This window comes from Microtus pennsylvanicus, chromosome 10 (assembly GCF_037038515.1).
Source record: "Microtus pennsylvanicus isolate mMicPen1 chromosome 10, mMicPen1.hap1, whole genome shotgun sequence".
NCBI classification, from domain to species: Eukaryota; Metazoa; Chordata; class Mammalia; order Rodentia; family Cricetidae; genus Microtus; species Microtus pennsylvanicus.
In genome coordinates, this window is record NC_134588.1 from 92,913,729 (window position 1) to 92,931,083 (window position 17,355).

The 17,355-nt window shown below is 40.8% G+C and overlaps 2 protein-coding genes across 2 annotated transcripts; one reads left to right on the forward strand and one right to left on the reverse strand.

Moving 5' to 3' along the window:
* Window positions 1-8,412: 8,412 nt before the first annotated feature.
* Window positions 8,413-9,345, forward strand: LOC142858376 (olfactory receptor 10J1-like). The gene has a single exon (XM_075987563.1). The coding sequence runs from the start codon at window positions 8,413-8,415 to the stop codon at window positions 9,343-9,345; it is 933 nt and encodes a 310-aa protein (XP_075843678.1).
* A 3,793-nt stretch (window positions 9,346-13,138) lies between these two features.
* Window positions 13,139-16,948, reverse strand: LOC142858377 (mucosal pentraxin-like). Its single transcript, XM_075987564.1, has 2 exons — window positions 16,885-16,948; window positions 13,139-13,771 (listed from the first exon to the last, which is right to left on the reverse strand). The coding sequence occupies exons 1-2, from the start codon at window positions 16,946-16,948 to the stop codon at window positions 13,176-13,178; spliced, it is 660 nt and encodes a 219-aa protein (XP_075843679.1). The 3' UTR covers window positions 13,139-13,175.
* Between the last annotated feature and the right edge of the window lie 407 nt (window positions 16,949-17,355).

Genomic DNA, 17,355 nt, shown 5'->3' on the forward strand with positions numbered 1-17,355 from the left:
TTGTAGATATAACCCCATCTCATGATATAATCCTGCCCCCTCACATCCATGTGAATCATGTTGCATAAACTGGTCGGGCCATGACTATTTGTAGGCATGTGTCATTAACAAATCAAAGGTGAATGTTTTTACTTCCTTCACTGGACAATAATTAAAGCATGAAGATTCATTCAGGTGTTTGTTCTCATTCCTAGCTTACATCTCACCTAACTGATGCAAGAAATGTCTATACAAAATAAAAGTTTTATTGAATAGTGACAAATGAATGGCATGATTAAAGAAGCGGTGTTTGATGGTTTATCATAAAAATTATTTAGTCAAATTTATCAAAAGATAAATTTGTTAGGTTATTGATCGGCTTACACAGACGATCAGGCTGCTGTCCTCTGAAGCACTGTTCATTTAATGTTTTGAGGCAATTTAAATATAACTCTTCAAAATCAACAAGAATGGCTTGTATTTATGTTTTGTAACATAATCTTAAGATGGTTATTTTGCTGCTGCTGTTGTTAAAGAAAGAAAGAAACAAACAAAGAAACAAAGAAAGAAAGAAACAAAGAAAGAAAGAAAGAAAGAACATGAAGTTGGGTGGATAGGGAGTGAGAGAGTAGGAGAAGGAGAAAGAATATTGTCAAATTATACTGTATGAAATATAAATATATAAATAAAAACATAAAAAGTTAATAATTTTAAAAATTAGCTTTGCTCTGGGCAGCACAGTGGAGCCGACCCTGTTAACTAGGGCACAGGTGAGTGAGACTTGAAAACATGAGTGTTGGAGACCAGGCCCCACCCTTTATCTGCCGTATGGCAACATGGGTTGGGGACAGATGGCCTTTCTCCTACCAATGTCTGAGTTATGTGAGAGCTGCCACTGAGGTCATTAAGAATAAGAGAGCTGACCCTGACCCTCACCAGCTGCATCACTCTGGAGAACAGGCCCTGCACCTCACTTGATCAGCATGGTAGAGTTGATCCTGTTAGCTGAGGTGTGGGTGAGCCAGCCCCAATGTTGTGAGCATGAGAGAGCTGTCCCCATTACTCATCTGTCATGTGGTGGCAGGGTTAGGGGAGAGATGCTCTCCCACTCCCCCACCACCACCAATTGATGTCTGAGGCAGGTGGAAGTACTGGCCTTGAGGTCATTGCCCACGTGGCAGCTCACAACCATCTGTTGTTCCAAGAGATATGACGCCCACTTCTGTATTCTTCAGGCCTGCATGAACATGATGCACAAACATGCATACAGGCAAAACATTGATACACATAAAAATAAATAAATACATAAATATAAAGAATGTAATAGACTTTCTGAATCTCAATGATAGGTTTCTCCACCAATGCAGTAAGCCAAGTCAAGCCTAATTGAACCAGCAACAAAAAAAAAAAAAGCAAAATATATAGTTATTATCCCTGCTATGGGAAATAGACAAGATTGCTGGGCAAAAAATTGGGATCTTGGGGGTGGGGTGGGATGGGGGTAAGGGGAGAAGGGGAGAGAAAAGTGAGAAGGGGAGGATGGGGGGAACTTGGGGAAACGGGATGATGGGGGATAAAACAAGGTTGGATAGAGGAGCAGGGAATCACATAACTTAATTAAGGGAACCACCTTAGGGTTGGTAAGAGACTTGAACCTAGAGTGGCTCCCAGGTGCCCAGGGCAATGTCCCCAGTTAGTTTCCTGGGCAGCTGAGGATAGGGAACCTGAAATGATCCTATCCTATAGCACTGATAAATATCTTGCATATCACCATAGAACCTTCATCTAGCAATGGATGGAGATAGAGACAGAGACCCACACTGGAGCATCAGACTAAGCTCCCAAAGTCCCAATGAGGAGCAGAAGGAGGGAGAACATGACCATGGAAGTCAGGACCACGAGAGGTGCACACACCCACTGAGACAGTGGGGCTGATCTATTGGGAGCTCACCAAGGCCAGCTGGACTGTGACTGAAAAAGCATGGGATAAAACCGGACTCTCTGAACATGGCGGACAATGAGGGCTGATGAGAAGCCAAGGACAATGGCATGGGGTTTTGTTCCTACTTCATGTTCTGGCTTTGTGGGAGCCTAGCCAGTTTGGATGTTCACCTTCCTAGACTTGGATGGAGGGGGGAGGACCTTGGACTTTCCACAGGGCAGGGAACCCTGACTGCTCTTCGGACTGGAGAGGGAGGGGGCGAGTAGTGGGGGGAGGGGGAGAGGGGCGGGAGGAGGGGGAGGGAAATGGGAGGCTGGGAGGAGGCAGAAATTTTTTTTCAATAATAAAAAAAAAACAAAAAAAACCAACAAAAACAGGTATATTTAAGCAAAGCAACTCTTGGGTGAGTTCTTCAACCCCAGATAATGGGGCGGAGAACTCGTGTGCCAAACTAAAGCAGGGAGCTTACCTAGTCTGTAGGCAAGGGTGAGGATGTGTCCATCACAATCTGGGTTTGTGCCCAAGTATGATCAAAAACTGAACAGTTTAGGTGGGGTCCTGGTGACTGGCAACTTCAGGAGAGGAGCTGCCTTAGCTGCCAAGAATGCAGAGCTGAGATTTTGGTACATTTTTTGGAGAGTCTCTGAGAGGGTGGGGTTTGAAGAGAAAGAGGAATGGGGCTTTCTGGATCAAGCAGCTGTGTGCTGGAGGTTCCAACCAAACAGAAAGTAATGCAGTCTTATCGTGGGAACTTAGTCTAATATGTTCACTTCACAAAGCTCTTACTTCTAAATACCACCAACATAAATTTAGGGATTCAAATTTTAACCTATGAACTTTGGAGAACATATTCAAATAGTAACAGTAACAAATGATATTCATTCTACTTTCCTGTACAACTGAATAAATGCTTTTAATAGATACACATCTATGTGAATACATATGAACTATGGGATATGTTTTAAAACTAATCATGTTATGTTTTATCTGTTTTGCTCTCTCTCTCTCTCTCTCTCTCTCTTTGTTAGGACAGAGTCTCCTGTAGCCAGGCTGGCCTTGAACTCGGAGAAACGGATGACCTTGAATTCTTATTTACCCTGCTTCTTTGTGTGTCTGTGTGTGTGTGTGTGTGTGTGAGAGAGAGAGAGAGAGAGAGAGAGGGAGGGAGGGAGAGAGAGAGAGAGAGAGAGAGAGAGAGAGAGAGAGAGAGAGAGAGAGACCTTGCCTGGCTCAGAGATATTGATTTCTAAGTTAGGGATCACCAGTAGTTCATATGATCTTCTTTTTCTTTGTATGTTTCTCTGTGATGAATGTACACTGTGTTAGTCACTGAAGAGAAGACTATGTGCTGCCTGAAGTGTCCTTTGTCTATATTCAGGATTCCTATGGCAGGTGAAGTGATTCCTCACAGGTTACCCATCTGATGTGGGATGTCCCTTTTATGCTGTGATTACCACTAATGAATAAAGAAACTGCTTTGAGCCAATTGCAGGGCAGAGGTAGGCAAGGAAAACTAAACTGAATGTTGGCAGAAAGAAGGGCAGAGTCAGAGGAGAAGCCATGGACCCACCAGAGACAGACACTGGGAACTTTACCAGTAAGCCACAGCCACATGGTGATACTCAGATTACTAGAAATGTGTTAAATTAAGATGTAAGAGTTAGCTAATAAGAAGCCAAAACTAATGGGCCAAACAGTGATTTAAATAATATGGTTTCTGTGTGATTATTTCAGGGCGAAGCATCTGGAAGTGAGAGCCAGAAGAGAGAGAGAGAGAGAGAGAGAGAGAGAGAGAGAGAGAGAGAGAGAGAGAGAGAATGCTTTACAGCTGCATTTATGGTATATAAGACCATGCCCAAGTGGGCTGGTATCTCAAAGGCTTTTGGCTGAAGGAGCAGAAGGAGCTCCCACAGCACCCATGGAGGCAGAGATCATCTTGGAAGAGAGAACCACCAATCCATAACCATTTCATTCTATTCCAGGAAGTTCAGAGAATAAGCCAAAGGGAAGCGGTGTGACAGTGACCTTAACCAAGTGTGGGTGGGTTTTTTTTTTTTTGTAAATGGATTTAAGATGAGACATTTATCTGTGAGACTTAAGGAAATGAACTGTAGGCTGAAAATGAGGTAGGGAAGCCTTGTAATCCACTGCTACAGCTAATCTTGTTTGTTTGAGTAAGAGTTAAGAAATAAGCTGCCTTTGAGTACAGAGAAGTTAAACTTTAGGGTCTACCCTCCACAAGTTTGTCAATATTAATTGGTTTACTTCTCTAAAACTCAATGTAGAGTCAGTTTCTGAAACCTGAACAGTTCTCAAATCAGTAAACAAATGAAAGCATCTCCTCTGGCAGGCATCTAATGAAGCCCATGAGACTAGCAGTCAGGTTCCATCTCTTTCGTCTCTTAGGACCTCTAAGAGACTCTCCAAAGGAGGGATCCCCAGGAGATCAGGACAAAGAGATTCACTACTTTTTAGAGAAAATAAACATTGAAAGCTCCTGAAATTTGCTAATTAAGAGAGATTATTTCTCTTTTTTCTTTCTTATATATTTCAAGGCTAAAGAAGTCAACTCCCCCAACTTCAGAGGGAACAATAATAATTTAATTTTTTCTTTTGATACGAGAGAGCTAAATCTTCTTCATTTTATCAGTTTTAGCTTCCATTGTACATGCCTCTTGGATGTGAGTTTTGTCCATTTGTGTCTGTTTTTAGACTTAGCCTTTTCAGTCCTTTGTAAAGATCACTTCCTGAATATGCCTCCTTCTTATACCCATTGCCAAGGTCAGAAGCAGTGAGTACTTGAGATTGAAATGCCAAATGTATTTTTCAAACTTTTACTCTTTTCCCCTCTACAGTTTCCATTATTTGGTTGCTTCTATAGACTCTCATGTCCATTAATGTTACTTCTTATCATTCCCCTTTGCTGTGGTAATAGACTGAAAGCCATGAACTCTAGCTGTGACATGATCACAGTATGGGAAACGTTCTCATGTTAGAGGACGTAAAAAGTAGAATGATGTGGAAAGTGCGAATTAGCAAGGACACAGATATTGAGAGAGTAGAAAGTAATGTTTCCCAACTATTGAAAACACAAAACCTTGAAATGATGGCAACAATGGAAGAGTGTAGACCTCTAGACATAGAAGGAGTGGGATGGACAGCCTTGTGACAGGAAACACTCAAGATCTAATCTCAGTGGAAGAAGGGGGACAAGAATTGCTATGTGCAGTCTAATTCCACTGTGTGACACCGAAGGGGCATGGGACTATGTAAGGTTGTACAAAAATAAAATCCCAGACAGAAAGAAAAGAACAAGAGTGGGGAGAAAGGAAATAGAGAATAACGTGGTGACATGATTAACTGTAGACCAGAGTACGTGGAGGAGAAAGCCAGCATTTTGTTTGCACATCCTCATCACTCTGAATCCTTGTAACTTTGAGCAATTGTACTTTCACTTTTCTAAAAACATGTAGTACTTTCTTTTTCTTTTTTTAAAAAAAGAGGGCTGCTTAACTTATAAGATAATACGTTTCTCATCATTGTAGGCACCGAAGCAAAACTTGGGGAACTGTTTATGAGGAATGCTGAGCCTTGAAAATCACCTCCTCACTCTAGGGTCCAATGATTCAAACTTCCAAGTATATAGTGTTTGTTTATTTGTTTGTTTTTGTTCTGGCTTCCATAGGGGAGTCTTGGTGAATGAAATGAGTGGGATTAGCTGCCTGCTCAGAATTAGTTTTTCGGGTTCAGGAAGGAAGTTATTACTAGAGAAGAATTTAAAAAAAATTAGGAGCTGAGATGAAAATTTTTCTTTCCCCAAACCATCAGAACAGAAATTGAAATAAAATGTTGCTTCTTTGATCCTGTATTGTTTGTCGTGATCCAGCTGTCCCTGTGTTCACTCGTCTGTTCTTCTATTCTGAGGAGACATCATCATTTTCCTGATGAAAAAGATTAAGGAAATTCAGGAATTCATATGCTCCACTCAGTCTTTGTAGAACATAACATACTTTGATTCCCCAGTTACATAAACATTTCTTTTTCCTTATCTAAAACTGTATCACGAATCCTGGTTATACAAAAGTAGTTAAGGGGCCTTCATCTCTGAGGAAATTGAATATGTATTTGGCTTTACTCGTGTCTCAATGTTTTCAAACTATTTTGCCCTGTCCTTCAAAGTCTTCAGTTAGGAAATTCCAAATTCACTCCCACTCAGCTCCCTGCATCCCGCTGTAGCAAAGATATTTAGTTAATTGTGAATATTTTCATTAATTATGTTTTAAAATATGGCCTTAATCATCTTATTGACTTTTTGGCGTTCTTTTAGATTCTGTACCTATGATGAGCACCTCACTGTTTCAGTGTAGTCCATCCCTGTTCAGAATGTTCTCATTCTACTAATTGCAGATTTCAAAAACTGAAAATAATTCCCTCTGCCTTCCTGCTCAAAGGTTCTAACTCGCTCAGGCATTGTGCCGTCAACCTTTGCTTCTCCGAGGTAAATTCACTCGTTACTTTCATCTTTGTTTCTTGGTCCTCTCTGCCATCCAATGATATAGTTTCACTGGGGAGAAATATTTAGTAATTTTGTATTTAGATGTATAAAGGAATAATAAAATATAAAAGCCCGGATTATATAGAGAATATTAAAAAGATGATTTTAGACTCTCTAATCATAAATAAAAGAAATATTTTAGTGGAGTTTATTTAAATGCCATTTATGTTATTAAATATTTCCCTCCTTTTCCATTCCTTTTAAAAATATTTTAATTTTAATTTTTTAATTAAAGTATAGTTACATCATTTTCCCCTTTTCCCTTTCCTCTTACAACCCCCTCCATGTCTCCCTGTTTACTCCTTTTCAAATGCATGGCTTCTTATTTCTTTGATTTGCATTGTTACATGCATGAATTCATAAACACAACCTGCTTAGTCTGTCGAGTGTTGCTTATATGTGTATGATTTCATTTCTTATTAATATTTTTTGTTGTTTTACGAATTGCAGTCTGTGATCTTCCTATATATTGTATTTCCATGTCAGCTCTCTTTAGCTATGAACTGACCACATTGTTCCCATCAGATGTAAATGTCATAATTAATTTAATTATCAATCAATTATTAATTTACATTAGTTCTGGCCTTCACTATTATAGATAATATATTACAAGTTCTTTGTATATACATTCTGGTACACATATCTGATAGTTTTTTTAGAATACATAATTGAAAGTGGAAATATTAAGTCAATGTGTTTGGATAGATTGTCATTAATCTATTAATATTTCCTCAGCCTTTTAGGTTCTAAAATTTTTCTAATTTTCCAAATTATTTTTCTGAGTTTTCCATTTCTTCACAATGTAATTTTATTCTTAGAGAAAAAGGAAAAAATATTTTTTCCCAATTAAAAAAAAAGGTGTCATCTTATTTCTCATCTATCGTGTGGTCATGATGCTTATTAGGTAGTTGTGATGTAGGGCAAATTACCCTAGTTTTGGTGGTAAAAGATCAAGTTAACTTGAACAATTCATATAGATTTTGGTGTCATTATTTTCTTGCTGCAAGATGGGAGGGAAAAATAAATATATAGGGCATTATCATGTTGCATAACATATGGGGAAAACCTTAAAGTGATACAAAATACTGCTTATTGTTACTGCTGCTCAATTATTTTTGAATATGAGAGACTTTTGATGCCAAATTACTCTTCAGTGAGAGAATAGAAGTTAAAATATTGGTTTTCCTACAGCTATGTAATGTATAATTATGAAGAAATTAGAAAAGATAGTTTACTCCCGCGAGGCCAACTATCTGTTAAATTTACATATAACCACAAGCTGGAAACGGCATGGAGATGAACACAATCAAGGAAAATAAGTTGCTGGGCAACAAGGAGCTTGATTGGCATGTTACATCCTGTAATGAGAGGACTTTCCAAGGAAAAGGAAGCACCCTTCAGTATTGAACAAAGAGAGGAACATTTCTTGTTCTTAAAGTGTGATGGGGACAGTGAGTTCTGCAAATGCTGAATGATCTGTGGAAGTGGGTTCATGAAGAAGACAAATGTGAAGTGCTGGAGCAGCCACCCTTCTTTTGTTTAGCAACACAGAAGGGCAGGCCTTTAAGAGAACAATAGAAATTCCATTCTAAACAAATTTTAGGTGACAACTTCTGAAGCTATGTTCTAAGGGGAAGTGACTTTCAAATTTAACTACGCCGTGTCTGTGTCTTTTGCCTACTTCCCTCCAGTACCTACCGTCTACCTCGCCAGGAAATCTGTTCCACGCTTCACACATAGACTTCACGTTACACCGTTTCCTGATTGTGTCTATCTTTGACAGCTAGATGGACAGCTGTTCCTGCTAACTCTGTATCTACCCAGATGCAGAGCCATTATCACTTTTTCCCACGTGTCACCTGCTCAAAGCACTGGACGCTAATGTATTCGGACTGATTGACTCAAGCGACTTAAACCTGTCATTTCTGTCTGGAAGATGATGAGAAGAAACCACACAGTGGTGAGCGAATTTGTTTTCCAAGGTTTCTCCAGCTTCCAGGAATTTAAGCTTACTCTCTTTACGATATTTCTGACCTTGTACCTGCTAACCCTGACTGGCAATGTCATTATTGTGATAATTATCAGCATTGATCGTCACCTTCATACTCCCATGTACTTTTTTCTTAGTATGCTTTCTACTTCAGAGACAGTGTACACACTGGTTATTGTGCCACGGATGCTTTCCAGCCTTGTAGGTTCAAGCCAATCCATTTCTTTGGCTGGCTGTGCTACCCAGATGTTCTTTTTCATTACTTTGGCCATTAACAACTGTTTTCTGCTCACAGCAATGGGATATGACCGCTACGTAGCCATCTGCAATCCCTTGAGGTACACAGTCATCATGAATAAGGGGGTATGTGCCCAGCTAGTATGGGGGTCCTGCAGCATTGGGCTGCTTGTGGCCATAATTCAAATAGCATCTGTGTTCAGGGCACCTTTCTGTGACAAAGAGGTAGCTCACTATTTCTGTGACATCCGCCCTGTTATGAAACTGTCTTGTGCTGATACTACTCTACATGACATAGTGAACTTTATCATCAGCTCACTGGTTATTGTGGTGCCCATGGGCTTGGTTTTCATCTCGTACGTTCTCATCATCTCCACCATCCTCAAGATTGCCTCTGCTGAGGGAAGGAGGAAGGCCTTTGCAACTTGTGCCTCCCACCTCACTGTGGTCATCATCCACTACGGCTGTGCCTCTATTGCCTACCTCAAGCCCAAATCAGAGAACACCAGAGATCAAGACCAGCTGATCTCAGTAACTTATACTGTTTTTACTCCTCTGCTCAACCCTGTGGTATATACCTTGAGAAACAAAGAAGTCAAGGACGCCATTTACCGTGCTATTAGGAAAAAAACTCTTGCCTAGGATACTTGGAATTCCCCTTATCTGTCTCTGTTTTCAGTTAACCATGGTCAATTCTGATCTGAAAATATAAAGAAAATATTCCTAATACAAACAACTCTTCAGTTTTAAATTATCTACCATTATAAGTAATATGATGAAATCTAGTATAGCTCTGACCCATCCTGTTTGAACTATGAATCATCCCTTCATTCTGTTCTAGATGCCATCTACTCATGCTATATAATATCAGTGTCTTGAGAACAAAACTCAGATAACAGTCACATGCCCATGCCATTTTATTACAAACTATTGTTATAATTGTTCTGTTGTGTTGCTAGCATTTGTCTTTTCATGTGTGTTTGTGTGCACAATTCATGTGTATCTATGCATATTTGAATGTATGTGGGTATATGTGGGGTGTGTTCATATACGTATATATGTATGTACATACAAAGTTCTACTTTTGATACTGGGAATCTTCCTTGATAGCTCTTCTACCCTATTCTCTAAGTTGGGGTTTCTCAATCAAGCTCAGAGCTTATAGATATGGTTAGTCTCTTTAACAGGCTTTGCTTTGAGGAGTCCCTGTGGCCACCACCTGAAGATGGAATTGCAGGAAAGTTGCCCTCTCCATCTGGCATTTACAAGGGCTGTGGAGGCTGGAATTCCAGTCTTCACACTTGCGTGACAAGTGCTCGATCCAAAGAGCCATTTCCACATCATTAGCTTTTGTGATAATCTCTTGGTCTGCTTAATTTGTAGATTAAACTTTATCATAGACATGTATAAGTGAGAGAAACAGTATATATAAGGTTGAGTGCTTATGTACCTCAATTTTTGGCACCCATGGGGGCAGGGCTTAAAACATATCCCTCATGGATAAAGGAGAGATACCATATAGCCATTCACAGTCTAAATTTTTTTCTTTGTCAATTGAGAAATATTTTTCATAATATATAATCCGATCACACTTTCCCTTCTCACAACTCCTCCCAGATAATCCCCACTTCCTCACCCATCCAACTCCCCCAACTACCACAACAAAACTAAAACAACAAATAAAAAACAAGAAACATGCACACACACACACAGCCCCCACAGAAACACAAGCACTAAAACAAAAATATTCAAGTAAAAGGTCTGGCTAATTTTGAAAGCTCAAAAATAATTTTTTTCGGTCATTCCACCTATACTCAGAAGAAATTGCAAAATTTGATGGTGAGTCTACATTAAAGAATTACACGAATGTACTAAAGTTTGATTCTTCTTTTTATTTTATATTTATTTTCTTTTAATTAAAACTTAAATTCTCTCCACGGTGTGAGAGACCGAACTCTGCACCTTGCACATGTGAGGCAAATGTTCTACCATTCAGCTCCACTCCCACCTTCTTGCTTTTATCATTTTTCTGCTATAGCTTTTACGGTCTCCCAGGTTGCCATCAGAGCAATGACCAGATGCAGCTCATGAGCTGGGAATTGAGGAGGCATCGTAATCCAGGGTGGAGTTCATTATTACCAGTTCATTGATGGCAGAAAAGTGGGTTGTGCGGTGCCTATATGAATGCTGTGTTGAAAAATCACCATGAACGTCAGGCACATACTGAGTTCTAGAGCTGCACAGAGGGCATAGCTGAGGTCCAGGTGGGCTAGAAACCATCTGAGCTCCCTCTTCTCCTTAGACCACTTTCTTCTTTGGGCAGTGATGAAAGCTATAGACTCTGACTGCCCCTCAGGAACACTATCATATATAAACATTCTCACCTGCCTTGGAGACCTGTGCAGTTTTTCTCCAATTTTTTGAGACTCACACTAAAAGCAGTCCCTCCATGAACCTGGAGCACCAGTATGGTCAATGTTATTAGCCGCATTCAGTTCAAAACTTCACCATACTTTCTGTGGAGTAACACAAGGATGTCTGAAGAAAGATGCTTTTGAAATCAAATACATTAATTCTATGTGTTAACTAATTCCTGATGTTGCTCAAATGGAAATTAGCCCATAATTTTCATTCTTGTCTATGGAAAATATGACCTGATACTTGTGTTTTGTCTTTGCCTTCTTTGTTGCTACACTGATGATTTTTCTTTTCTTTTCTTCTTTTTTTTTTGGATTTTCGAGACAGGGTTTCTCTGTAGTTTTTGGTACCTGTCCTGGAACTAGCTCTTGTAGACCAGGCTGGCCTCGAACAGATCCACCTGCCTCTGCCTCCCGAGTGCTGGGATTAAAGGCGTGTGCCACCACCGCCCGGCTGATGATCTTTTTCTATATGACTTTTTAGGTAGTTCCTTTAAACCATCGGTTTTCAACCTGTGGGTTGTGACCCCTTTGAGCTTGAATGACCCTTGACCTTGAATGAGTGCATATCAGTTATCCTGCACATAAGATATTCATATTACAGTTCATAAGAGTCACAAATTACAGTTATGAAGAAACAACTGCAATGGTATGGGGTCACCACAACATGAGGGTCTGTATTAAAGGGTTGCAGAATTAGGAAGAGTGAGAACTTTAATTTTAAACATTTTTCTATACAAGAATTTGGGGTTTCCCTAACCCCTGTGCCATTGCTATCTAAAGGGGAAGGTTATTTTCTTGTGTGAAAAAAAGCTGAAGAGTTAGAATTATTTAGCCTTGTGAAGAGACTGGATGTGCTACATATATTGTGGCCCATACAATACTAAAGAAAAAATATTCATCTTCTTCTCAAGAATTCTATTAAAAATGCACAGAAAGCACACTTCAATTTAAGTCCAGGGCCTCTGTGTCTCTCGTGGTAATGTGAGAGCCAAAGTTATGTTTTAAGTTTTAATTACTGTGCCTAAGTGATCCATGAAACAGAAATGTCTGTACCATGTAAGGCTCTTCCCCATGGACAATTACTGGAGGCTATTATTTACGGGAGATAACAAGCCACCTGTTTTGTTTCCCTAAATAAGTTGGTTTGACTCAACTGCACCGAATGTGCTTGATCACATGTGGGTGGGAGGTATGCAGTCAAGAAATACATCAGGGTGTGCACTTGCCCCTGATTGGATCTAAGTGGAAAGTACATAGGCAGAAAGTATGTCAGGATATATGCTTGTCCCTGATTGGACCCCGTGCGAAATACAGTGGTCTTGTGGATTTGTTTGTACAGGCCTGTGCAAAATGTCACTCCTTGTCATTTTCAGGGAACCCCAGAATGGTCCTGGCCAGTATTTAATTAAAGCTTGCTTCAAATTTGGCACAGAAATTGTGGTACTGGCCTTTCCCTTGTGATTCTCAGGTTTAACAGTAGGAAGGTCAAAAAGGGACGTGTGTGCTTGTTCTAGGACAGCTACTTCCCAGGGAAGCTGTGGGAAAGTGAAGAGGGATCTCCGGAAGAGTTGATTTTTGTCTTTTGGGGGCTTCGCTAAGAATATCTTTGAGGACATCTTTGATTATTTTCTAGGTGTGTGAATGGGTGTTTTCTCAACCCAGCCCTCGAGAAACCTTCCTCTGAAGCTCCCTTTGGAGGTCTGACTCCCTTAGGTGGTCTGTTCCTGAAGGCCTTCCCAGCAGCCACACTTTGTTCACAGGTTTCTGGACTTGAGTACACAGAACCACCATCCAGCCTCCCCCATTTGCTCAGGATTCTACAAGATGGGTGTCCAGTTCCGAGAGCGGTGTGTCCCCCTAGCTCATATGCAGACAAGGTGTGGTACAATTTACCTCAGTTTTTGTAACAGTAAATAGTATACAGCCAAGGCTCAATTTGTTTGCCGTTTCAACACAATCCACACTTCTACTATAACAGAAACAAGAACAGATTTAATTTCAAAGAGTATGTGATTATTACTAGATACAAATTATGACTGACAAGAAAGAAGTTTAATCCCACAGTTTGGGTTTAGTCACCACATAGCCATTGTCTTTAAAAATAAGTGATTGCCAATTTATAAGGTTGCCACTGTGACACCCGTCATCCATCATTTTTAGGGGTACCACATGGTCCCACATGGCCACCTCCCAAATATCCCCAACAAAGGATTGTTTTATATCAAAACGTCCCCCAAAGGAATCCTGCTCTTGTCCAATGATAATCTTTGCCTCACCCCCCACAGTGTACCCCTTCTTCAAGCCCTTTCTTCCCAAAGGCTTTCCATTTAGCCAGAGTTCTGCAATCCCAGAGGCAGACTCCCAGCTCACACAGATATGGATTGGGGCATAGGGATTTAGGGGTGCTTTGAAAATGACTCCCGAATTCCCAACATAAAACATGTACTCTCCCACTTTTTCCACAAAGAGAAGAATCTCATTGTCCCTGGTCTTTGTATTGTAGGAGAAGAGGCTGTAAGGGCGGGTGAGGTCAGTGAAGGCCTTCAGACACAAGGTGAAGTTCTGCAGTGACTTCTTCACTTGTGGGATCAGGGACACATAGGCAGTGGCCGATTCTTGAGGAAAAATAAATGCCTTCCCCTTCATGTCTGTGAAGAAAAGACAGAAAGACAAACATTCTCTCAGCTCTGCTGTTTGGTTTTTTCTTTGTGTGGCCCTAGAGCTGCTTCCCAGCTGAGTATGTATAGCACATTGGTGCACACAGAGACCTGCAAGTGTGTGAGTTAGGGGGCTAAACAGCTATATGGTGTCAAGGCAGGCCTGGAAGGGCAGTCCATGGCAGCCATCTCAGCACTTGAGAGATGGAGGCCTTCTGCTCTATGTGGTGAGTCCTAAGCAAACCTGAGCTACCTGAGACCTTGTCTCAAACAAAACAAAGCCAAACCAAGCAATGAAAAGATAAATTTGGGTTCAGTATATCAGTTACAAAAGTCAAAGTTTCCTGTATCAACTCTACCTCCATCTTTTTTGAGACACCACTGAGATAAAAAGAAGTGCCAGTGACAGACAATTAAACATAACTGAGTCATTGCAGTGGATAAAGCATGGGGCACTGCATGATCTTCTACTACAGACTGAATCATATTTCTCCTAGAGAATAATTCATGATCCTAGAGAAGCTAAATAGGAAGGTGATCCCAAAGAAAAACATGTAGTTATGCTCCTAGATATTGGAAGTAGACAAGATTGCCAGGCAAAAAATGAGAGCTTGGGGGTGGGGGTGGGGTAGGGGTAAGGGAAGATGGGGAGAGAGAAGTGAGAAGGGGAGGATGGGGAAAGCTTGGGGAAATGGGATGGTTGGGGATAAAACAAGGTTAGATAGAGGAGCAGGGAATCACATAACTTAATTAGGGTTGGCAAGAGACTTGACTCTAGAGGGGCTCGCAGGTGTCCAGGGAGATGTCCCCAGCTAGTACCTTGGGCAACTGAGGAGAGGGAACCTGAAATGACCCTATCCTATAGCCATACTGATGAATATCTTGCCTATCACCTTAGAACCTTCATCTGCCGATGGATTGAGATAGAGACAGAGACCCAAATTGGAGCACTGGACTGAGCTCCCAAGGTCCAAATGAGCAAGGAAGTCAGGACCGTGAGGGTTGCACCCACCCACTGTGACAGTGGGGCTGATGTATTGGGAGCTCACCAAGGCCAGCTGGATTGGGACTGAATAAGCATGGGATGAAACCAGACTCTCTGAACATGGTGGACAATGAAGGCTGATTAGAAGCCAAGGACAATGGCACTAGGTTTCGATCCTACTGGATGAAATGGCTTTTGTGGGAGCCTAGCCTGTTTGGATGCTCACCAAATCATGTAAATTGCTTGGCCTAGACCATGATAGTACTGTACCCTCATCCTCCCTCTCTCCCACACTTCCTATATACAATAAAGACCAATTTTCTACTGCAGCAACAGGATCAAAGGATTATTTACTATGAATGTATTTTGTCTTAAAAACCATGTGAAAAGATGAAGCTATAATCATCATAAGAATGATTTCTTCCTTGTTCGGAAAAGTAAATTTAACTAATGCTATAGTTTGGAAAATAAACTCTAGAATAATGGCTAACTGAATCAGAGGTGACATGGCCTAGAAATAATATAAAGTCTTAGAATTGAGTTAGCTTTGCTTCATAGCAGGAAATGAGAAAACAGCATGAATTCTATTTCCTAATACATAAGGGCTTCTTAAGAAATGCTTATACCCTGGACCCCTAGAGAATAGGAATGGAATGCTTCCAGAAAGGAGGGCTAGCTAGAGTATATGAGAGAGACAGATAGAGAAGGCGAGATGGGGGAGGTGGGGGAGAGACACTAAACTTCTGTCAGTACAACAGCAACCCGGGGATTGGAGTGTAAACCATGTATTTATGTCCTGTGATCAATTATCTTCCTGTTTGTAACCTTGTCAGTGCACAAACTTGGAACAAAATTTCACAGTTAGCCTGAAATAATGTATAACTCATTGCTGACAGCAACGCTGAGGTACAGGGAAATGAGTGTCAAGTTTTCTTACTGGCAGCCACGGGAAAGAAAATGTAAAGCCGTCAAAAGCAGCAAACCGTCTTCTTTGGTAGTAAAAAGCGAGTTTCATAACTTGCATCACAAGCTCATGCTTTCTCTCATTTATCTCACCTCCATGTATGGGGTGGGTGGTACTCCTTTCTCCATTGTATTGGTGAAGAAGTGAGGCTCAGAGTCCTTCCACTTCACAACGGTTGTTTAGTTACCCAGTTATTAGGGAGAGATGGGTTTCTGATAGAAAGGCCAAACATCTCCTCTACCAACTTGTCGTTTTCTAGGAAACAACATAAATTATGTTGCCTCTCCTTTTATCGTATATGAGTAGTCACCGTGCTGTCATCAAGGAAGTGAATCCACTCTCCTCCACACTTCTTTCTTGAACCCAGAGACATCCTTACACCCTGGTATAGTAAGATATATCCTTAGTCGGCAATACCTGTGACAGTTTTTGAAATACGACCTAAATTAATTCCCTTCCATTTGGGTATGGGCTGATTCACTGGTAAGGAGCGGAACATATTTGGAGAATTTCTAAGATTTGATTACAGAATGGCTGTTGCTTTTGAACTGACGCTCCTTCCAGTCTGTTTTGTAGAAAGGGCCTCAATGACAGGAGAATAAGAGGGATCTGCACTCAATAGACAATAAGAAACTCAGGCCCTTGACTAGCTTCCTGAAATGAGCAGAAATTGATTAACCATAAGAGAAGTTTGGGGCTGGGCAGTGGTGGTGCATGCCTTTAATTCTAACACTCAAGAGGTAGAGACAGGTGGATCTCTGTGAGTTCGAGGCCAGCCTGGTCTACAGAGTAGGTTCTAGGACAGGCTCCAAAAGCTACAGAAAAACACTGTCTTGAAAAATTGTTTAAAAGCAAAAACAAACAAGCAGAGATAACCGAGAAATTTGGGAGCAGAGCAACCTTTAGAGAACAGTTGAAATACTGCAGTTCCATAGAGACCTGTGCTTGGAGACAGTAGCTAGACCAGTCTCTGTTTTCTGTCACACAGAAGACACAAGAAAGTAAGCACTCATCAGTTCCAGCTGCATCACAGATAAGAATAAATGACTCCCACACCCCCTTCACTCACATCTTCCTGAAAACAGCAACAGCAAAAGCTGTTGGACCCTATCTGTTCTAGACATGGAGAGTTTCCTATCAGGGATCAGCACTTACCTAATTGGGCTACACCTCCTGTAAGAACAGAGAGAAGCAGGGCACCCACAATGAGCTTGGCCATTGCGCTCTTTGTAGACTCCTCTGGTAGTAGAGGGCAGCAACAGTTGTCTCTGTGGAGAGACATTCGCTCCTGGGCTCTTATATTGCACTCATAGGGACAACACCTTTGTTTTTTCAACAGAAAGACAAAGTTATAAAAGGTTAATATTAACTGAACCATTATGTAGTTTTAAAGTCAATGTGTTAGTAGCTCAGATAACATAAAATATCTTGGGGAAACTCTAAACAAGCAAATTAAAGACCCTCATGATAAAAAGTATAAAGCATTGAAAAAAGAAATGGAAGCTATCAGAAGATGGAAAGACATCTCATGCTCATGAATCAGTAAGATTAGCATAGTAAAAAATGACCATCCTACCCAAAGCTGTCTATGTATTCAATGAAATCCCCATCAAAATTCTGACACAA

What these genes read in the sequence shown, in the direction of transcription:
- LOC142858376 (XM_075987563.1), top strand. Translation starts at nt 8,413, where the DNA reads ATGATGAGAAGAAACCACACAGTGGTGAGCGAATTTGTTTTCCAAGGT.
- LOC142858377 (XM_075987564.1), bottom strand. Translation starts at nt 16,948, where the DNA reads ATGGCCAAGCTCATTGTGGGTGCCCTGCTTCTCTCTGTTCTTACAGGA. An exon ending in AGGAGGTGTAGCCCAATTAG is followed by an intron (nt 13,772 to 16,884) that starts GTAAGTGCTGAT and finishes TTTTCTTCACAG; the next exon opens with ACATGAAGGGGAAGGCATTT.